The 24,243-nt window shown below is 38.3% G+C and overlaps 1 protein-coding gene across 7 annotated transcripts in view; it reads left to right on the top strand.

The window, feature by feature from the left end:
* The window catches only part of LOC127790477 (serine/threonine protein phosphatase 2A 55 kDa regulatory subunit B beta isoform-like), a 74,148-nt gene that overhangs the window by 23,498 nt on the left and 26,407 nt on the right, over positions 1–24,243 (top strand). For all 7 annotated transcript variants that reach the window (XM_052320008.1, XM_052320006.1, XM_052320005.1 and 4 more), the window contains one exon: positions 21,817–22,023. In XM_052320008.1, the coding sequence (XP_052175968.1) occupies positions 21,817–22,023 (207 nt within the window). The remainder of the gene's footprint in view (positions 1–21,816; positions 22,024–24,243) is intronic.

Below are 24,243 nucleotides of genomic sequence, written 5' to 3'. Positions count from 1 at the left end.
GGTCATACTTGAAGAGGTTCGAAGAGTTGAGGTCATTAATGAGTAACCATGATCCTCACTTGTCTGAAACATATTTTGTTTCTAGCTTCCTTAGCGGTCTTAGTGAGGATTTGAGGCCTATGGTGAAGATGATAAGACTGCAAATAGTGGGGCAAGCAGCTGAGAGTGCTAAATTGTAGGAGTTGGTAGTTGAGGCCCTGATGAAAAAATAGAAGCAACAACAAAAGGCTGTATCCATGGGGAATTGGCAGCAAGGGGGAAACAACAAGGGGTTCAACAGAGATTCGATCAAAGGAAATGTAGGGGGAAGAAATTTTGGAGGTCCATATCCTAGGGGGAGGCCTAATGAACCAAAGAGGCAACCTGGTGTGTGTTACAAGTGCGGGGATAAATACTATCCTGGGCACCAATGCAAACGCCAGTTGTTACTATTAGAAGAAGATAAAGAGGAAAGACTAGAAGAGGAAGAAGGAGAAGAGGTAGAAGGTTTCGAAGAAACTAGAGGAGTGGATGATGGAGAGATATCTTTCCATGCACTCAAAGGAATCACCAATAACAAGATAATCAAGGTTGAGGTCAAGGTGAAGGAGGGTAGTTTGTTAATCCTTATTGACAGTGGAAGCACCCATAGCTTCCTAGATGAGAGCACTGCCAAGAAACTCAAGTGTCCACTCACAGGCATATCGCCTCTGAGTGTGACTGTTGCTAATGGAAACCGAGTATTGAGTAATTCGGCTTGCCTTGGATTCATGTGGGAAATGCAAGAAGAGAAGTTTGAGGCAGATCTCATGCTACTCCAACTAGGGGGCTGTGATGTTGTTTTAGGGGTAAATTGGATGAAGGGGTGAGCCCCATAAGCTTCGACTTCAATCGGATGGAAGTGTAATTTGCAAAGGGGTGTAGAAGAATGACTCTTACAAGTGGGAAGGAGACTGCTACTTGCAAAATGATTATAGGTAAGAGGCTACAGAGAGTCCTTAAGAGTAAGTGGAGTCAACTCACACAACTATTTTCTATTGTGGAAGTAGAGGAGAAGCACAATGGAGAAGAATATGGGGAGTTGCAATTGACTATCAGCCACCAGCAAGGTGGTCCTAACCAGGTATACACACTACCCCTTATTGATGAACTATTGGTAGAACTTAAGGACCTTTTTGTGGAACCAAACACCCTTCCTCCTAGCCGTGTCTTGGACCATGTAATTAACCTAAAACCAAATGTTGAACCGGTTAATATCAAATCCTATCGTTATGCATGTAAAGGAAACCCTAGGGCACAAGCAATGACAGAAACGAAATTGGAGAGAAGAGACAGAGAAGTTATAAATTGAATTGCTGAGTGTAAAATTAATTGCATTAAGAAAGAATATAAGAGCTGCTTAAAATAGGCTGCTCATTACACATGAAGCAGGAACCGCCTCATCACATTAATAACTAATATAACAATAGCAAATAATAGCATGAAACATAAGAGATAGAAACAGCAACAACAAACAATATTATAACAAAACTTTAGATGCTTTCACACTCCCCTTCAAATCTGGCTCCATGAAGATTGAGCACTTATTCTTGGGCAGTCTTGCATCACCACTAGAATCATCATATACAGGAGACACCTTCAACCCAAGTTTTTGACACAAAAATAAGAATTGGTCTCTAGACAATCCTTTTGTGAGAATGTCAGCCACCTGATCCGATGTTGGAACATATCTGATTTCCACTTCACCATTTTCTACCTCCTCACGAACAAAATGTATATCAATCTCAACGTGCTTGGTAGAGAATGGAAGACCGGATTTTCAGCCATGCTCTTGGTAGCCAAATTGTTACTCCACACTATAGGAATAACAACACATGGATATCCCAATACCAGAAATAGAGATTTCAGCCACATCAATTCTGTTACAGCTAAGGCAATTGCTCGGTACTCAGCCTCCCCAATTGATCTAGCAACAACCGATTGTTTCTTGGACCCCCATACAATAAGATTTCTTCCAAGATAAGCACAAAAGCCACTAGTAGACCGCCGAGTCACTTTGCAGCCAGCATGGTCTGAATCTGTGTAAACTTGTAAGGACATATCATCCAGTGAAGGAGAGAAGACCAACCCCAAGCCAATAGTCCCTTTAAGATATCGAAGTAATCTCTTACAAGCTACCTAATGTTGAGCCTTAGGATTGGACATAAATTGACTCAATTTATTCATTGTAAAGGCTATGTCAGGGCGAGTATATGTTAAGTACTGCAAGGAACCAATAAGAGTTTTGTATAAAGATGGATTAGAAAATGACTCTCTGCCATCAATTAAAGAATTTCCAACAGCCATAGGAGTTGCAAAAGGCTTGTAATCTTGCATAGCAGTCTTTTTCAACAAATCACCAACATATTTTGACTGAGTTAGATATATACCACTGCTATCTCTATATGTTTCAAATCCTAGAAAGTAATTCACCGAGTCAAGAGTCTTAAGGGCGAAATGTGTGTCGAAGTCATGAATACATTATCTAAGCGCTATGGAATCCGAACCTGTGATAAGTATGCCATCAACATATACCAAGACAAAAAGCACATAACCAGTTGTCTTCTTGATAAACAAAGAAGCATCTGACACAGTCCTAACAAATCCCTAATTCTGTAATGCTGTTTTCAGTTTCATATACCAAGCTCGAGGAGCTTGTTTAAGCCCATACAAGGATTTCTTCAACCGACACACATGACTAGGAAACTAAGAGCTTATGAACCCTTCTGGTTGAGTCATAAAAACAGTCTCAGTTAGATCACCATTAAGGAAAGCGTTGTTGACATAAACTTGTTGAATTTCCCGACCAAAAGTGGTTGCCAAAGAAAAGAGAACTCTAATGGTTGGAGTCTTAACTATCGGGCTAAAAGTTTCAGCAAAATCTACTCTCGGAGTTTGAAGAAATCCCTTGGCAACCAGCCTAGCCTTGTACTTAAGAATAGATCCATCAGCATTATACTTCACCCGGAAAACCCATTTACAACCAATTAAGTTCATATTATGAGAAAAAGGAACCAACTCCCAGGTATTATTCTTTTGCAGTGCTGAGTACTCTTGTTCCATGGCCTTAACCCTTCATGAGTCTAAAAGGGCCTCACGAACTGAACTAGGTGAAAGTAAATTAAGATTGCTACGGAGCAAGTAGTGTAGTTCAAAAATTTTGAACTTTATCCTGATTCTGGCGATTAGATCAACGTCGAAATCAAAACATTCACATACATAATAAAATAAATATAACTTTTAGATTTTTGAGTCGTTTGTGGATTCGAGCCGTCCAAGTATCCGACTTCTAACTTGTGATACGCAACACGCGTTCTTTGGTGAGGAGAGCGGAATGAGAGTGCTAGATCCTTCTCTTTTTCGTGGCTTGTGTATGGACAGAAAAAACCTCCTTGTTTCAAATCGATGCAGAAAAGAAAAAGGGAGAGAGTGAATGGCAACCTCTTCTCAACTCTTGAGAAACAACAACACACAAAAACCACACATATTTTGGGCAACCCCTAAAGGGGAATTTATAGAGGCGCAAGGCCTCCTAGAGTTTCCTAAATCTTAATGGATGTGGGCCGGCCCTTTACTAGTCCAACTAGTAATTAATTAAATGGTCTAAATCCAATTATAAGTTTAAATAAAATATTTGGTCCAAATCCAATTTAGCCCAACTATAATATTTAATTTAATATTTGGTTCAAATGCTCTATTTAGTCCAAACATTAATTTAAGCCAATATATATATATTTTATTTCCTATTTGCCATTCCAACAAATATAAGAAATTATTAAATTAGAAACTTATTTCCAATTTAATCAATTGCCATTTTAGGAAATTCTTTCCTTTATGAAGACCCCTCATCAAATCGACGTTATTACGTTTATTTGTTCTTTTTTCGTGAGAATCTACGACGGCATAACTTTTTATCGAAGTGTCATACTTAAACATACGTTCGTTCTCTTGGTTTAAGTTAGAGACCGTACCTTTTGCGTATGACTCATTAGGCTTCTAAATATGTTGGCAATGTGTCGGTACTAACACATAAGACAAGATTGACCTCTAGTAAGGCATCATGTCTACCCAATTATTCAAAAGGATTCATAATCCGTAAACAATCTTTCACAAGCATGGTTACTGTGTAATTCGATTCTCTCGTCAATGTATCTTTTGTGATCTCAAGTTTAACGATGTGCTGTTTGATTATGATCACATGAGTTTTCTTCGGTTCTCTAGATATCCTCACTTAATAGAAAGCGAATCAATAACTTTTTATTGATCTCTTTTATCATGGCTATGGATTTAAAGTGAATATCCACCAAAGGCGCCTTAGATACATCATCCTCTTTTAAGGGATAGACGAATCCCATCTTAGTTATGCACCCATCTCCATAAGCCTAACGATATGTCCAACGATCGCCCATGTGCAACTTTTGTCTAGGCCCATCATAACAATGTTAAAGCATATTGGTTTTCTTATGAGATGACCGTGATAATCTCAGGTTCAAGGATTAGTTACACCTATCTTGTATGAGAATTCCATCAACATATAACTAAAATGGATTCTCATGGCGAGTCATGTCCAGTGACATGTTTTTCAATATTGGTCACCTATGTACTTGTCTAGGCATCCCCATACCTATGGGTGTGAGACCAACAATGCTATCAGATAGCAAAAACATAACACATACAAGTCTTATTGCAATTGTCAATGTCCATTCTTGACATTGCTACGACTTGGGACATTTAATGATGTTTACAAACTGTGATGCATTATCTCACATCTTTATAGATTAATCACAGTATACATCATATGAACTTCTATCTAGTTTCATTTGATCATTACAATAATAACAAGAAACTAATAAAACGACTTTTTTTGAAATTGAATAACTCCTTATTTAATAATAAATATAATTGCAATTGTTAGTATACAACATGCCCAATTTGATTAGGTCTAGAGCACCTACACTAACACTAGGTTCAAGGGAACTCACTAAGGCATTTGGTGAAGGGGCAACTAGTTGTTTAGATTTTGATCTTGTGATCATAGGGTGAGCTGAAGGTGTTGGAATAGGTTTAGGCTTTGGTAAAGAAATTGAAGGTTTTGGTGACTGAATAATAGACGGCCGGAGATCTTGTGAGGCATTAGTAGGTGGAGCCAAATTGTCACATGTACCACCAGAGACAGCACTAGATGATGCTGGAATCGACAACTGTTCTACTTGAGGACACATCGAAGAATTAGAAAATGAAGAGATAGGTTCTAAAAAGGCAGTAGAATACCCATTTAATTTTGATGACTAAGGTAGAGAAGAAAAAGAAGTAGAAAACAAAGTATGATAGGGAAATTCACTAGGATTGAATTGGACATGTCTAGATACATACACTCTCCCTGATGGATGCAAGCACTTATATCCAGATTGGGTGTGGTTATAATCAAGAAAAACACACTTGGTAGAATGGAAATCAAATTTGTGCTTGTGATAGGGATGAAGGTAAGGAAAGCAAGCACAACCAAAAGGCTGAAGAATCGAGTGGTTAGGTTGTTTGTGATATAACAATTCAAATTGTATACCAGACTTTAGAGACGATGAAGGAAGCAGATTAATAAGATGCACTCCTGTTTGAAAGGATTCAACCCAAAATTTAAGAGGTATATTAGCATGAGACAGCAAAGTTAAACCCATTTCAGCTATATGTCTTGTTTCCTCTCTGCTACACCATTCTGTTGATGAGTATGTGGACAAGTAAAACAAGGTTGAATACTATTTGCCTGAAGATAAGGAAAGAAAGCTTTAAATTCCCCTCCATTATTAGTTTGTAATGCTTTGAGCTTAGTTTGATACTGAAGTTCAGCAAACTTGAGGAAAGTAACAAAGATTTTAAAGGCATCAGACTTAAGTTTTGAGGGATAAAACCAAGTGTACCTAGTGCATGCATCCACAAAGATTATGTAGTATCTAAATCCTTCAATAGATATAATAGGGGCAGGTCCCCATAGATCAGAGTAAACCAATTCTAGAGATTTAACAACAGTAATTTCGTGTCTAGTGAAAGGAAACTGACTCAACTTTCCATTCTTACAAGAATCGCAAAACGATAGATCTAAGATTGAACAAGAAATACCGAGTTTATTCAACAGAAATCTTAGTACATTCATTGATGGATGTCCCAGCCTATGATGCCATTACTGACAAATTCTAGTATTTTGAACTACATTTACATCACTTGGCAGCTCATGACAAAATGAGTTTTACCATTTACATGAATCTTGTTTATTACATGTAGCTAAAGAAGAAAACTCTAAAGGAACAAATGAAGATGCTAGGGATTGGGCAGAAGTGTTGCCAATAGCAAAACAAGTTGTTGGAGTCAGCCTATAGAGCCTATCCTTAAGATGTTCTTGAAGTAGCACCAGTCCGGAAGCTTTGTCCTTAATCAAACAAACATCCGAATGAAATTCAGGCACAACATTATGATCATGAGTAAGTTGTGACACACTAACCAAATTTTTCTTCATACTCGGGATATGAAGAACTTTAGGTAATGAAAGAACTAAATTTGAATTAGACTTGGTTTGTAAATAACTAGTACCAATATGAGTAATAAGCAGTTGCTTACCATTGCCTATAGCAACTTTGTCTCCACCGGTATAAAGAGCATGCAATGAGAGGTTGTTTAGGTTTGAAGTGATATGATTAGTTTCCACAAACTAGGTTGGATCTGAAAAAGAAGGCTGAACAACAAAGTTTAACAAAGTTATGTGGTGTGTAAGGGTTAGAAGGACTACCATAGTGAGATCCTTGTATTGAACCTGTGTCATTCATGTAGGCTCCATTAGAATCACTAAAGGAGGCCATATAAGCTCTAGACTTTGACTGATTGGCATTACCAGCTTTGCCAAATCCTTGATTGGGATTACGTTGAAAATTTCTATCAAACCGGTGATAGCATCAATCCACAAAATGCCTTGGTTTCCCACATAATTGACAATAAACTCTCTTGTTAGATGCTCTACCTTGACCTCTTCCTCCTCCTCTATTAACAGATCCATTCCCTCTATGAGAATATCCTCTATTATTATTACCAAAGCTATTATTCTGTGTAGTGGGAACTGACGCCACATTTACATGCATAGAAGACATAGAATCAAAAGTTACAGCACAGTTAGGTGAATTCTTGACCGACAATCTTTGTTCATGGATTAACAGTAAAATTGCACCTTTTCCATATCTATATCATCCATCTAATAGGTTACAAGGCTCACAACCATGTCATATTCCTGATCTAGTCTGTTAAGTATTGCAAGTAATATGTCTTTATCATTCAACGGTTCTCCAATGGCTACCAAAGCATATCGTATCGTCTTAATCTTTAGTATACAATCATTGATAGAGAGTGAATCATTCTTTATAGATCTTAATTGTTGTTTCAAGTGAAATGATTTTGCCGTTGACTAATGAGAATATAAATTTTCTAAAAAAATCCATACCTCGGCAGATGATTCACAATGAATCACTTGCGCAAGCACTTCCTTATCAATGGTGGAGAAGAGCCATCCCAATAGAAGTTGATCATACCGAATCCAGTTCAAATAATCTGGATTGATTGCTGCTTCTCCTCCTTTTGAATTAAGCAAAAACTTTGATGGAGAAGACAATTTATTGAGGAACGTCACAAGATCAAAAGCTCGAACTGTGGCGAGAATTTGTGCTTTCTAGAAAATGTAATTACTGGAATCAAGTTTGATAGGAATGAAATTAAAGGCTTTGGCTACTGCGGAAAATTCTGATTGAGTAGCAGTTGATAAGGAGGAGGAAGATTAAGAGGAGCTGAGAGTGTGATTCGTGTAAAGATTTACAACCAGGAAATAGTAGCTAGGGCAAACACGAGAAAGGAAATATGAGAGCTATATTATTCTTAGACTCAGCATAATAATCTGCGAAAAACAGAATGAATGCTGCTTATTTACACAGCAGCTATACGTGGCAATAGACAACTTAACAACAATGAGCGCTAACACAAAGCGCACATAATAGAGAGAAAAGTAGGCTAACTAAACTACAAAGATAAACAATCAGATATAACATAAACAAAGTAAAGAGGATAAACATAGCTTCCTTTCACATTCCCCCTCAATTGCAACTATCCTCTGTCCAGCTGCCTGCATATAGAATCATCAAAGCTCAAGACTGATTGTATAGGTGATGTCTTGAGATTAAGTCTCTCACACAAAAACTTGAATCTGCTACTAGGTAGTCCCTTAGTAAAGATATCAGCCAACTGATGCAACTAGGGCACATACCGAATTTCAACAATACCAGTTTCAACCTTCTCTCGTACAAAATGAATATCTATTTCAATATGTTTGGTGCGAGAATGAAAAACTAGGTTTTCAGCAATGCTTTTGGCTGCTAAATTATCACTCCATACTATAGGGGTAGAGGCACACTTATAACCCAATTCAGAAAACAAAGATTGCAGCCATAAGATTTTAGTTACTCCTTGAGCTATGGCTCTATATTCAGCCTCACCAACTGATCGAGCAACTACGGATTGCTTCCGAGGGCTCCAAACAATGAGATTAGGACCAAGAAACACACATATTCCACTTGTAGACCGCCTGTTGACTTTACAGCCAGCATGATCTGCATCAATGTAAACTACCAAAGGTAATCCAAGAGGAGCTGGTGCAAAGAACAGACCCAGATTCAAAGTACCCTTAACATATCGCAAGAGCCTTTTTACAAGCAACCTAGTGTTGGTGTTTTGGAGAAGACAAAAACTGGTTGAGTTTGTTTATAGCAAAGGAAAGATCTGGTTTAGTGTAGGTAAGATATTGAAGAGAGCCAATAATAGTGTGATAAAGAGAAGGACGATCAAACAATTCACCCTCATCAGTTAAGGAATTTGTGACATTTATAGGTGTATCACTCGGTTTACAGTCTACCATACCAGCCTTTTTCAAGAGATCCTGAGCATATTTAGATTGAGTGAGATAGATTCCATCCTTAGTTCTATGAGCTTCAAAACCAAGGAAATAATGTACTGAACCCAATATTTTGAGAGCAAAGTTTTTATCCAAACCATGAATGAAATCTGAAACAGCTTGAGAATTTGATCCAGTAACCAAAATATCATCCACATAGATCAAGACAAATAGAAGAAATGTAGCAGTTTGTTTGATAAAAAGTGATGCATCAGACACTGATCTCACAAAATCCCATGACTGAAGAGCAATTCTCAGCTTAGTGTACCAGGCTCTTGGAGCATTTTTTAAGCCATAAAGAGATTTCCTTAACCGACAAACATGTGAAGGAAAAGACTTGTCCTCAAACCCTTCAGGTTGAGACATATATAGCTTCTCGGTTAAGTCACCATTCAAAAATGCATTGTTGATGTCTACTTGCTGAATATTCCAACCAAAAGTCATTGCAAGAGTAAACAGAACCCTGATTGTTGGAGCTTTAATGACTGGATTGAACGTTTCCATATAGTCTACACCCGGGTTTTGAAGAAACCCTTTAGCTACTAATTGGGCCTTGAATTTAAGAATTGAACCATCAGGATTGTATTTAATCCTATACACCCATTTGCAGCCAATGAGATTCATGTTATCAGAATAAGGAACTAGCTCCCAAGTACTATTATGTTTTAATGTTGTAAACTCCTTAGTCATAGCCTTAACCCATCTTGGGTTTAAGAAAGCCTCACGAATAGAGTTAGGAACTAAAGAACTGGTTAAAGCATGAGGAGAAGTTAATTGAAGTTGTTTGGCCTTGGACCTGGTAAGCATAGGATGAATGGAAGGCTGCAACGGAGCTGTGTATCTGGACTGATTAGAAACTACAGGGTGAGAAGAAGAATGAGGTACAGGAACTACAGGTTGAGCGGCAGTAGGAGAGTTAAGGACTCGATTAGAAAGAGATCTCATGGACTGAGAAGAAGGTGAGCTTGATAAGGAAGAGATCTCAAGTTGTGCTACTCCAGAAGGATTAAACAAAGACATAGACTCAAAGTACGAAGTTGGAAAACTAGAGGAACAAGAATGAGGAGCAGGATTTGAAGAAAACAAAGAATTATATGAAAATTGATCAGAATTAAACTGAACATGCCGAGAAACATAGATCTGACCTGAAGGATGCAAACATTTATATCTGGCTTGCATATGACTATATCCAATGAAGACACATTTAGTTGAATGAAAATCAAACTTGTGTTTGTTATAAGGACGCAAGTAAGGAAAGCATGCACAACTGAAAGGTTGTAACATGAGATAATTGGGTTGTTTGTTGAAAAGAAGTTCAAATGGAATTTGAAACTTAGGAACAGCAGAAGGTAACAAATTAATAGTATATATTGCTGTTTGAAAGGATTCAACCCAGAATTTAAGTGGCATATGAGAATGAGAAAGCAATGTCAATCCCATCTCAGCAACATGATGATGTTTACGTTCGGCCACGCCATTTTGCTGATGAGTATATGGACATGTGAAACGAGGTTGTATGCCACAGTCATGAAGATAAGGTAAAAATACTTTGAATTCTCCTCCATTATCAGTTTGCAAGGCTTTAAGCTTTGTTTGGAATTGATTTTTAACAAGTTTATGGAATATCTTGAAGACAGAAAGAGCATCCGATTTAAGCTTTAATGGATATAGCCAAGTATATCGAGAATAAGCATCCACAAAGATGATATAATACCTATATCCCTCAATAGACAAAACAGGAGCTGGACCCCACAAGTCAGAGTAAATCAACTCTAGAGGCTTAGTTGCTGTAATTGGACAATCAACAAACGGTAATTGACTAAGTTTGCCTACTTTACAAGAGTCACAAAAAATTGCTTTAGAAGAAGAAGAAGGCACACGTATCTTATTAAGAATCAAATGCAGAATATTGGAGGATGGATGCCCTAGCTTGGCATGCCATCTCCGATACAACTGTTCTTTACAAGCAAGCTGAACATTGGGAGACAGTCCATGACAAAATGGATTTGATCTCTTACATTTATTTGCAAAAGAAAAGGTATTTTGCAAAGAGGTTATAGGCTGAGAATCAATAGACTGGGCTGAGGAAGATGAAGCAGCAGGAACAAATGCTGAACTTAGCTAGTACAACCCATCCTTAAGCCGTCCTTGGAGTAGCACTTCCTCGGTACTCTTGTCCTTAATCAAACAAGAACTAGAATTAAACTCAGCAACAAGATCATGATCTCTGGTTAGTTGAGAGACACTGATTAAGTTCTTCTTTATATTAGGAACATGTAAAACATTAGGTAAAGAAATAGAAGAAGTAGGTTTGGTTTGAGTATACAAATGTCCAAGACCTATATTAGAAATTGAGAGTTGCTTACCGTTTCCAACAGAAACACATTCACTGCCACTGTAAGGAGAGTGAAGTGATAGGTTGTTGAGAGTAGAAATTATATGATTTGTAGCTCCTGAATCAACAAGCCAAGCGAATTTGTGAAAGATGATTGTGTGGCATTATCAATTGGCTGAGAAAAGTGATTGTAAGAAGGCTGAGAAAATTGATTGTAAGAAGGTTGAGGAAACTGATTATAAGACGGTCCTGATATAGTTCCTAGCTCATTCATGTAGACCTCATTAGAACCATTCAGGGAGGCTGAAAAAGCTTGAGTGTTTGGTTGGGAAACCATCTGAGGCCGTCCAACATTCTGATTATACACAGAATTTCTCTGAAAATTGCTATCAAATCGATGATAGCACTTGTCAACAAAGTGACTTGGCTTACCACATAGTTGACAATAAATTCTCTTACCAGACTGACGTCCTCGACCTCTTCCTCCTCTAGTACCACCTCTGTTTGACTGAAAACCTCCACCCCTATTATTGCTAAAGTTCCGTGGTGTAAATGCAGTCATATTAACATGCATAGGTGAGGACATGACTGATTCTGCATTAACAGTGGTAGAAGCTACATTCTTTGACTGCAACCTTTGTTCGTGCATTAGTAAGAGATACAGCACTTTTTCAATATCTATCTCATCCATCTGGTAAGTAATTAGACTTACTACAGTCTCATACTCATGATCCAAACCATTGAGGATTGCAAACAACAAATCCTTATCATTGAGAGTCTCTCCTATTACTGCCAGTGAATGACCTATTGTCTTTATTTTTATCTTTAAAATGTAATCATTAATTGACAAGGCATCCTTCTTCACAGATCTCAGTTGTTGTTTCAACTGGAATGATTTAGCTATAGTTTGACGAGAATATAAGCTTTCTAGAGACATCCATACCTCGGCAGATGATTCACAATGAATCACTTGCGCCAAAACTTCCTTGTCAATCGTGGAAAAGAGCCATCCGAGCAACAATTGATCTGATCGCATCCAATTCATGAATTCTGGATTTAACATTGTTGCTCCATCCTCATTAGCATTCGGATCAGATATAAATTTTGCAGGAGTCGGACTTTTGTTGAGAAATGACTGAAGATCAAAGGCATGTATCGTAGCTGATATCTGTGCCTTCCAGAAAATATAGTTGTTAGGATCAAGTCGAATCGATATATAATTGAATGGCTTAGCCATCACAGTGAAATCAGACTGCGAAGCTGACAAGAACGATGATGACGAGTGAGGTGGAACCGAGGAAGAGGAACATCGATCATGATTAGACGCCATAAATTCTAGGTTATGGCTCTGATACCATGTAAAGATTTACAACTAGGAAATAGTAGCTAGGGCAAACACGAGAAAGGAAATATGAGAGCTGTATTATTCTTAGACTCAGAATAATAATCTTTGAAAAACAGATTGAATGCTGCTTATATACACAACAGCTATACACGGCAACAGACAACTTAACAACAATGATCGCTAACACAAAGCGCACATAATAGAGAGAAAAGCAGGCTAACTAAACTACAAAGATAAACAATTAGATATAACATAAACAGAGTAAAGAGGATAAACATAGCTTCCTTTCACAATTCGAGGCCATTAGGTTAGAGCAGAGGCTCTGATACCATGTAAAGGAAACCCTAGGGCGCAAGCAATGATAGAAATGAAATTGGAGAGAAGGGACAAAGAGAAGTTGTAAATTGAATTGCTGAGTGTAAAATGAATTGCATTAAGAAAGAATATAAGAGTTGCTTAAATAGGCAGCTCATTACACATGAAGGAGGCACCGTCTCATCACATCAATAACTAATATAACAATAGCAAATACCAGCAGGAAACATAAGAGATGAAAACAACAACACCAAACAATATTATAACAAAACTTTAGATGCTTCCACAATGCCCCTGTTCAAAAAACTAAAATTGAAAGAATGGTGAAAGAAATGTTGAACCAATCATTTTTTAGACCAAGCCAAAGCCCCTTTGCTTCCCTAATCCTTTTGGTAAAGAAAAAGGATGGTTCATGTCATTTTTGTGTGGATTATCACCAACTTAACACCTTGACCATCAAGGATAAATTCCCCATACCCCTTGTTGAAGATCTAATGGATGAGTTACACTGTAACAACCTTGCAAATGGTTTAAGTTGTTAGTGAATCAAGTATTGTGTATGTGTGTAATAAGCATCATTGTTGGCTTGTCTCAGGTGTTGAGGATTAAAGAACAAGAAGAATAGAGGGACATGGCGGGTGGAAAATTCAAAGGATAAAATTAAAGTCAACAATTGTGGTTTTGATGTGGTAAATGAAATGTAAACTAGATAAACCCTAAAGAAGCCTCCTTAATGTGAATTTCATTTGTTGGAAATCTGAAAAGGGTGTAGGACATTAAAATAAAGAGAAAAGGGGGAAAATAACCCATATAAATAAGAGAAACAAAGCAAGAAGGCAACTGCAAATTTGGAGACTGTGGACAACGGGAAGAACTCCTAGCAGTTTGCTTAAGGATTGAAATGGGAGGGTAAGGAAGAGTACAAGGGAAAGGAGAAGAGCTTGAGGCAAGTTCTAATCCCTGGTTGCATTTCAAAAGTTTTGATTTCTTCATCTTATGATTGAAATTTTAAAGAAAAATCCCTACTAAAGGGTTCGAAGTAAAACTATGAGGAATTGTTCGATAAAACAACCTTTAATCCTTTTCCAAGTGCTTCAAATAGGGCTTATTCACCCTATCTTTTTTGGGGATGACGTGTTTTTGGTTGAGGTTGAGGACTTGGCAAGGTTTTGAGCCACTTTACCAAGGTTTCAAGTGAGAGAAACGGGATTTTGGGGAAGGGAAAACTGCTACTAGTCGACGACTATCTTGCAAGCTGTCAGTAGTTGCTGCCCCCTTGTTCTTTTTATGTAAAAATGCCTCGAATCCCCTATACATGGATGAAACTTGTGCATATATATTTTAAAAGGGCTGTGAGTGGCTTGATGCATATAATTAATAAAGTGTTAAGGCATGGTTTGTTTCATGATTATCATTTCCATATGCAAGAAAATGATTTTGGGAAAAAGATGTATGAGGTGGAAAGCACATTGTGGACGGGATTTGGTTGGATATATCCTATACAACTGCGGCTGTCATACTTGGATGGGCTGATGAGTCTACCTTGAGGCATACTCGGGTTGACGAACCCGAGGGTTCTTGCTTATGGTTGTGGGGATGATGGAGTGGGGGAAACTATACCCGAATTTTTCTCTTATACATGAATATCTTATAAAGCACACCATGGGTACAAGTATATGTTTGATTGCATGACATGGCATGGTGAGCATGCATGTGGTTACTTGATTATTCTTGTCCTGTTATAGATGGGTATGGGATGTTCCTGGCTTTCTTTTATTCCGTATCAACTTAACTTTATTACACCCGTTGCCTGTTCTTTCTTATGCACTTACTGGGCTTCGTAGCTCACTTTTGTTTACATCATTCCAGGCAAAGGGAAGGCTAAAGAAGATGGTGAGCCTAGTAGTGTCTGAGTTGGGTGCTAGATGTGTACAGAGCGGTTCCAGGTAGAAGATCTTTGGGGAGTGAGGCTGTTATGTGTAATAGTGGACGTTTTGTTCTTGTTCCTTGTACCATGTCCTTTGTGTTTATATAAAGTTGTGACCCTCTTGTCTATATTCTTTTAGGAGGTGTTGTACCACTTTGTGATGTGGATTATGCTTAGTGTTGAGAGTTGTTATGCGCCCTCCTAAATCTTCAACCGGTGCCATTCTTGTTGATACTTTCCATTGGTTTCCCTTTACCAGGGTTTCTAAGGGTAAGGTTGTCATATACACCAAGCCAAATTCTTTTCAAAACTTGACTTATGCTCAGGCTACCATCAAATTAGGATGAAGCCCAAAGATACCTACAAAACTGCCTTTAGAACCCACCAGGGCCATTTTGAGTTCTTAGTGATGCCCTTTGGGCTCATCAATGCACCAACCACCTTCCAATCCCTAATGAACCAAATATTTGAGCCCCACCTGAGAAAATTTATACTTGTGTTCCTTGATGATATCCTTGTCTATAGCCCAACTTTGGACTAACACCTTACCCACCTAAGAACCACCTTTGAGGTCCTTAGAAGCAACCAATTATTCATCAAAAGGTCTAAGTGTGCATTTGGTCAGAACCAGGTGGAGTACTTGGGGCACTTAATCTCAGGGGAAGGGGTCAGTATTGATCCAAGGAAGGTGGAGGCTATGCTGAATTGGCCCAAGCTCACTACAATAAGGGCCCTTAGGGTTTTTCTTGGGCTCATGGGGTACTATCACAGATTTGTTAGGGGTTATGGAGTTATTAGCAAACCCCTCACAAATTTATTGAAAAAGGGGAACTTCCATTGGGGACAAGAGACGAAAGTGGCTTTTGAAAAGTTGAAAGTGGCAACGAGCAAGGTACCAATGTTGGGGTTGCTTGACTTCAACAAGCCTTTTGTGCTTGAAACAAATGCATGTGGAGTGGGTGTTGGGGCTATCTTGATGCTGGATGGCAGGCCATTGGCTTTTCTAAGCCAAGCCCTCAGTCCAAGGAACTTAGGCCTAAGTATATAAGAGAAAGAATTCTCGGTTGTCCTCATGGCCGTGGAGAAGTGGTAACATTACTTAGAGATTGGGAGGTTTGTTATTAAAACTGATCATGAGTTTAAAGTTTTTGCTATAGCAAAAGCTGCAAACTCAATTGCAAAAGAAAAGAATGGCCAAGTTAATGGGGTTAGATTACTCCATACAATATAAGAAGGGCAAAGAAAACTTGGTAGCGGATGCCCTATCGAGATGCCAAGAAGAAGGGAGTGCAGTTGCCTTGACTGTGATAATCCCAGAGTGGTGCAAGGAAGTGGTGGACAGCTATGAGGGAGATGAACACATAAAAAGCATGCTGGAGAAATTGGCTTTGGGAAATAAGGAGGTAGAGTGGTACACTTTGATGGATGGTCTGTTGAGATATAAAGGCAGCATAGTAGTGGGGCCACAGTGATGAACTCAGGAGGAAAATTATGCAATCCTTGCATTAGTCCCCTTTAGGGTGGCATTTGGGCTTCCAAAATACTTATTTGAGGGTGAGACAGCTGTTTTATTAGCCCCAACTCAGAGTGACAGTGAAGGAATTTGTTTTGGGGTGTGATACGTGCAAGAGATGCAAGCACGAAAATGTAGCATACCCAGGGCTGTTGCAACCCCTACCAATTTCAGGGCAATCATAGACAAGTGTGTCCATGGACTTCATTGAAGGCTTACCAAAATCCGAAGGAAAGGATTGTGTAATGGTGGTGGTCGATAGACTTACTAAGTATGCACATTTTGTAGGATTAGCCCACTCCTACACAGTTCTAAGAAATGGCAAAGGCATTCATTGATCGGGTGGTAGCTCTGCATGGGGTTTCTAAGTCGATTATATATGACCGGGATAAGTTGTTTACGAGCCATTTTTGGAGGGAGTTGATGAAAAACACGGGCACGAAACTCAACCTATCAATAGGCTATTGTAACACCCCAAATTTTCCCGGTGTGTTATATCTTAGGATTTCGGGAATATTTTTTTTTTTCACATCACAATCACTGACATACATCATACAAATTCCAAAAAACCTTAATTTCACATTCTCAGCCTAACAGACCCAATAATCGAATAGCTAAGACAGGTGTTAAAATTTCAAATGCGGAAGCTAGATCGAACCTAATATGGTTCATAATCATAATGCTTTATTTATAATAAGAAGCTGTTCGAGATGTTTAAAAAACGAATTACATGGATACCATCTCTTGAAGCAACAACTGTATGTCTCAAACATAACCAAAACATACATAGGTTCGCACATAATCAAAACATGTTAAACATACTACATGCAGTAAAATAAGCCTATTCTTCAGCTATCTCTTTTTTCTTAGAGCCGCTTGTCGAACCTGGAACGTTTGAATATTCCAAGGATATAGTCCAATTAAAAGATGAATCCTCTAGTGAGAACTCTAAAACAATTTATATACATGCATGAACAAATATAAAATGTATGAGGAAACAATGAGAACTACTCCGAAATGCCTTGTGAACACGTTAGCCTTCTCTAACGAGAGCTTTCTCAATGGCGCACACATAGTACCTCTTGGGAGGTCCCTAACCATGTCACCTCGGCCCGATCTCATAGAACTCATGCAAGCACCACATCTGCTGTCCCTTAGACTTACGGTCTTCCACACGAGAGTTTTCTTGATGGCGCACGCATAGCGCCTCTCGGGGGATATTCGACTTTTGTCTTCGACCAACAATAGATAGGTTTAACAATATGACCACACGAATTTATAAATGCAACAGTTAAAAGCCAACCGCATATATTTTCAAGAAAAACACATTTCATATACGCAACATGATTTCACGCAAGAGAACAATAAGATTTTGCGTACAGTAACGTTATACAAAACACGTTTCATGTAATAGGAGCTTTACACAAATAGAAGTTTGAGTACCAGAGTCTTGGGTATAGGAGTCTCACCTTGGACCAAATTCGGAATTTTCTTGAGATTCATGCTCGACCTCGATTCTCGTGCTAGGCGCATTATTTCTCAATCTCGAACCTCAACAATACCCTAGACATCATATGCATTCAAAGGAAAATCAATCTCTATTTCCCCCTAATTTCTCATAATTTTCCTCAAATTGCTTCCCATTATTTTCTTGATAATCCAAAATAAATACCTCCTCAAGTATTTTTCTAAATTTTCCTCCACAAAAATTCATAAAATATTATTCCTAATTTCTAGGAATTTTCTTGGATTTTTCCAGATTTTTCTCCTATTTTTCTTTTATTTTTCAAAATTCCACTATTTTCTCAAAAATCAAAAAATAAATGTTTTCTTTAATATTTTCCAGAAATTTCTTCCACAAAAATTCATAAAATAAAATCCTTGATTTTTCGGAATTTTTTCAGAATTTTCTTCTATTTTTCCTCTCTTTTCTTTATTTTCCTTACCTTTCCACGCGCCCACAGCCACACGCTTAGCGGGTGTGTTTCACGCGCTGCCACTAGTCTTCTTCCCTGACGAGACGCTCGCCGCTGGTCGCCTAGTTTCACCACGAAACTTTGATTTCTTTCTTCCCCCTTGCTCTCCTCGACCTCGCGAACATGATGGCACGCATTGGAGCTTGAAAAGTCACCGGAAAGGCCCTCAAACGGTCGGCCAAAGGCTCGGCCACGCCGTCCGTCGTGATTTCGGCCACCTTCGAAAACAGCTTTAGCTCGACCTAAAAACGCCCCAAAATCTCCAGAAATGCTCCTCTTCTCTTGGGGAACAAAAGCCCCTTAATCTCACCTCCAAAAACTTTCCAAAACGATAGAAATTCGAAGCTCAAACTTGCAAAAACCCTTGCCCAAAGCTCGGCTATTTATAGCTAAATTTGTCCGTTTTTCGACCAATCAGAGGTCGTTGCTTCGCCCATAAGCGACCTTGGCCCATGCTCGGCCATTCCCTGTCGAAGTACGATTGTCCCTTCACCGGATTTGGCTCCCACGATTTGCGGCAGGCGACGGCCATGCTGTTGCATAAATTTCTGAAATTGCAGTTCCACCCCCTTGCAATTTCTTTTTGCATTTTTACCCTCATCCTCAAACCCCTGAATTTTCCGACAATTCCATTAAGTCCCATACGTTCTAAAACCTTCATTTCACCCTTGAAGATTCAAAAAAATCATCGTTTTGACCTCCCTCGATCAAAATTAATAATTTGCACTTAGGCCCGAATATATATTTCGACTGGAAACCCTTTTGTTTCAACCCAAAACCATTTAAGGGTTATTCTAATCACAAATTTAGAGCCTTTAGAGGGTTTCATTGACTTCTCGGAAGTCTTTTACGGCCATTCGATTTTTCAGCCCAAATCGTAGCTATATCGAAAACTATCTCGGATTTGACCGCTTTCAGTGCCATAAATCACGTCTCGAGACGCTCATCAAGGACATACATTTTTCCTTAGATATCTAAGTCCCAAGGCACTCCCTACCATCGATTCGGCGATTTATTTTGCTGTCAAATCACATTTTCAGTATTTTAAACTTTCCTAAATTACGTGGCGACCTTACAAAAATATGGGATATTACACCTATCATCCCTAATCTGATGGTAGACAGAAAGGGTAAATCAAAGCCTAGAAACCTACCTCCGATGCGTGTGTTTGTTGCAGCCCAAGAGTTGGCATAAGTGGTTGGCTTTGGCACAATGGTGGTATAACTCCAACCACCATGCCTCTATAAAAATGTCACCATTCTAGGCTGTATTTGGGTGTAAACCCCCTATCCTACCAGCCACTAAAGGGCATACCACGACCACAACGGTTGAGGAGTATTTGCAGTAGAGGAGGGGGGGTGTTGCAGCAACTTAGAGGAGCTGGCATTACGTCAAAACCGGATGAAACAATATGCAGATAGGAGGAGGAGTGACTGGGAGTTCGAAGTTGGGGAAAATGTTCACCTAAGGCTTAGGTATCCTTATCTAAAGTCCATCCCTCAAGGGTAAGTATCTAAATTCAGCCCTAAGTACTTCGGCCCATTTCCCGTAACAGCCAGGGTAGGCAAAGTGGCCTACCACTTGCAATGACCTGAGGGATCCAAAAATCCACATGGTCTTTCATGTTTCTTTATTGAAGAAGACAACCGATAATGAGCGAGTTAATTCGGAGTTACCAACACTTCCTAAGGATAAAGAAGCCACAAAGGAGCCAGAGGCTATAATGGAACCTCTCATCCAAGTGCTGGTCAGGTGGCAAGGAGGATCTTCGGGGGAGGACACCTGGGAATACCTTCCCCAATTGCTACAATGGTTTCCAATGGCAGCTAGCCTCTTGAATATTTCTTGAGGACAAGAAATTGTTAAAGGGATGGGTATTGTCAAAGGACGTAAAGGAGGCCGAATTTTGCTGTGGATTTTGGTTGCTATTAATTGTATTCTTTTACTGCTTTTAATTGTACTTTCCTTTTCCAGCTGGGTAGTTTGTTAGCTAGTACAACCAGGTGTATAGGTGACTAGAATATGACAAAATAGTTGGTTACGGGAGAGGTGATCTATTGTGGCAGTGGTCCTAGAGCAAACTATATAAGCTCTTGAATCCTACAGTAAGAGGCTATCGAAAATCAATCAAGAAATCTGATTTCTTCTTCTCTTAAACTTTTCTCTCTCCAATCTCTCTCTCTTATTCTCTTCTTCACTCTTCTGCGTTCTTCTTCACTGTTCTCCAGCAACCCCTTCTAATTCACACCGAATTAGAAGAGTTGCTATTGTCATAGCAGTGACAACTTAGAATAGCCAACAGTAGATCCTTGTCACTAATTGGATCACCAATTGCTGCTAGTGCATGTCTTATTATTTTAATTTTTCAAAAGATATTCACTCACCAATAGAGTCTTTCTTCACAGATCTCAACTGTTGTTTTAATTGAAATGATTTAGCAACTGTTTGTTGAGAATACAAGTTCTCAAGGATAGACCATACCTCAGCAGATGATTCACAATGAATCACTTGTGCAAGAACTTTCTTTTCAATCGTAGAAACCAGCCAACCAAGGAGCAGTTGATCAGACTTGAACCACACAAGATAGTCAGCATTTACTATCTGAGAATCATCAGAAGCTGGATCTGGAAGATACTTTACCGGAGGCTTCTCTGATTTGTTTCTTCTCTGATTTGTTGATGAAGGAAACCAGATCAAATGCTCTGATCGTGGCTAGAATTTGTGCTTTCCAGAAAAGATAGTTATTACTATCTAACTTGATTGGAATGAAGTTGAAAGCTCTTGGAACTGCAGAAAAATCAGACTGCAAAGCAGATGACAAGGAGCAGGATCGATGAAGAGAGGAAGCACTGCACTGTTCTTGACTTTCAGCTATTGACGCAGGTCTATGGCTCTGATACCATGAAGCGGAGCTTCAATGTAGTAATAGAAAAGAAAGGATGAAAATTGAAGAGAATTCGGAAAGAGAAAACTGAGAGAATTTGAAGCTAGTTTTTCACAAGAATAAGCTTCTCAATATTGAAAACAGTGCTGATTCTGTTAAAGTACAACATCTTGTACTTAATTTGTACAGCTGTAATGTTAAGAAACAGCTAACTGATCTTACAACTATAACAAAACATAACAAACAACTGTAACAAACTATAACAGTAAAACTAATTCTCTTCTAGAGATTATCATAATTTTCCTTGTAAAAGATGAGAAATTCAAATGAACCCTTGGAAAAAGTTGGTCTGTTCTTTTGAAGATGAGGCCTACGTTCCATGTCATACTGATTACATGCACATCTTCAGTTAATTGTTTGACTAGAATCTTAAATATGCATATGCATTTTTACTGCACATTTGTCAATCTTGGATGTTTGTCTCTTGCACTTGGTGGCCTATATGCTATTTTCTTGTGTTCAACAGGTGCAAGAGAAGAAGGTAAAAAAAATTTCAGAAATGAACACTGACACTTCGAAAGCTGTTGGAAAAGGTGGCATGGCTGGTTCAAGTTTCTCTTCTAGCCCTAAACCCTTTGTTGCAAATGGAGGGTACCCGGGCAGATCTTATAGTTATTTGAGCAAGGATTTCTCATTCCCACCAGGGGGCATTCCATCGCTGCGTTTACCTGTGGTACTTGTACTCACTCTGGCTATTTTTTTTTTCCTTAAGCAGCAATAGGGCATTCATTTGAATAATGTAAAAGTAATTTTTTAGCAATGAAAGATAATGTAGAACTGTTGGGATCTATGATTATGGCATTATTATTGTTGAAGAATAAAGAAGTCTTTCAAGACAAGAAGACTTGGAGATAATTAAATAATTAGAGTTTAGTGTTTTATTTGTTTATTGTTTTATTTATCTATTTTATCTTTTATTTTATCTTTTTGTTTTATCTCTTTGTTATAAGTTTTAATAGTGTTGTAACCTAGTCCTAGATATAAGGAAATCTAGATAATAGGGACGTAATCTAGGAGAATTCTTAGAGTATCTCTTGTATAAATATTTTTGCTCATATCAATAAAATTATACAGGAATATCGCTTCTCTTTCTCCTTTTTCCTACATGATATCAAAGCCTCGTTAATAGGTTGATACAATAAACCCTAGGGCCTTCATTGCTCTGTTCGAGTGCCTACATTTAGGAGTGTTTGCGATTCAGTTTGGCCAGTTTTAAGCCGGTTTAAAGCGCCAAACCGCAGGCTCGGTTTTCTACCAAATCAAACCGACGTTTGATTTGGTGTGAAAAATCGAACCACACCACACCGCATTTTGCGGTTCGGTTTCCACGGTTTTACATTTTTTGCGTTTGGTCCGGTCCAGTTCGGTTCGAATTGAACAGGTACTAAATTTGTATTTTTGCTGCGAACTCACTGAAACACTGCAATATGACAATACAACAGATTTAACTACTAAATTTTTGGATCAAGCCAGTTCCTGAACAGACATTTAAATATGCATAAATGCAACAAAATGCTTTCCCTAGAATCAATAGATCAACTTAGAATCAAACACCAGCAAACGAAACAAAGGAAATATTAATGAGTATAAATAGAGAGCAACAATTCCATTCCTAACACATCACGTAGATGAAAACCTTCTAGTAAAGACAGTCATAACAGTAAGAGAGCAACAATTCCATTACTGTTTCAGTGCATTCCCATTGAAACAAGCTGAAACTTTATCTCTAACACCAACCTAACACATCACTAATCAAAGTTCAAACTTCTAGTTTGGTGCGAGATAGGTCTAACACCAAACTGACACATCGTTTAACTTTATCTCTAAGCAGCCAATTGAAACAAAAGCCTGAACAAGCACAATGAAGAGATTAGGAACAAATGAAATAATGAGTATAAATAGAGCACACACAAGGAACTAACTAGTCTTCAACTTCATCACTAATCAAAGTTCAAACTTCATCACTAATCACTAAATAGAGCACACACATAGTTCAAAGTTTACAAGCATGCTCCAAAGTCTTCAACTTCATCACTAATCAAGGCTGAGAAAATTTGTTTTCATAACAGACTTATCTGCAATATTAAGGAGAACAATAAAAGTAGAAAATTAAAATGTTAAAGTTAATAGTTAATACAAATAAAATAATAAACATGTTTGATGAGTAGATAAAAAATTACCAGATTTAACTGATTCATAAGTAGCAAGCTCTTCTAATACTGGGCTCATATCCAATGGTAAAGATGTTGCTCTCAGCCAATTTTGGCAACAAATCAACGCTTCTACTATAGATGGACTCAAAGAACTTCGAAAGCAATCAAGCACCCTCCCTCCAGTGCTAAAAGCTGACTCAGAAGCTACTGATGACACTTGAATGGCAAGAACATCTCTAGCAATTAGTGATAGGACATGGTACTTTGTTGACGATACCTTCCACCATGCCAATATATCAAAAGTCTTGTTTCTTATATCCTCATTTGGCTTGGCTAGGTATCTTTCAAGCTCATTTTTCATTTCAGTAGCATTATCTTGAAAACATTCTTTCTCAAAACCAGATTTAAACATGTTAACAGTATCATCCTCATTAGGATCCACAACTGGAAACCTTGGTCCAGAAGTTGTCTCACCTTGTTCATCTGATTCAATTGATGCATAAAAATTCACTAACTTCCCTAGAGTGCTCTTGATAGAATTCATAATGGTATGAACTTCATCTTCAGAATAGAGTTTGTGCAAACAAAATGCCACATATTTCATTTTGTACCTAGGATCAAGTACAACCGTCACATAAATAAGCATATTTTGGTTTTCAATATTGCCCCAATACTTATCAAATTTTCTCTTCATGCTAGAAGCCATATCTTTCAAGATTGATTCATAACATGAACTCCAT

Source organism: Diospyros lotus, chromosome 14 (genome assembly GCF_014633365.1).
Source record: "Diospyros lotus cultivar Yz01 chromosome 14, ASM1463336v1, whole genome shotgun sequence".
NCBI lineage: Eukaryota > Viridiplantae > Streptophyta > Magnoliopsida > Ericales > Ebenaceae > Diospyros > Diospyros lotus.
The sequence above is the reverse complement of the archived record's forward strand: the minus strand, read 5'-3'. Positions and strand labels throughout refer to the sequence as shown.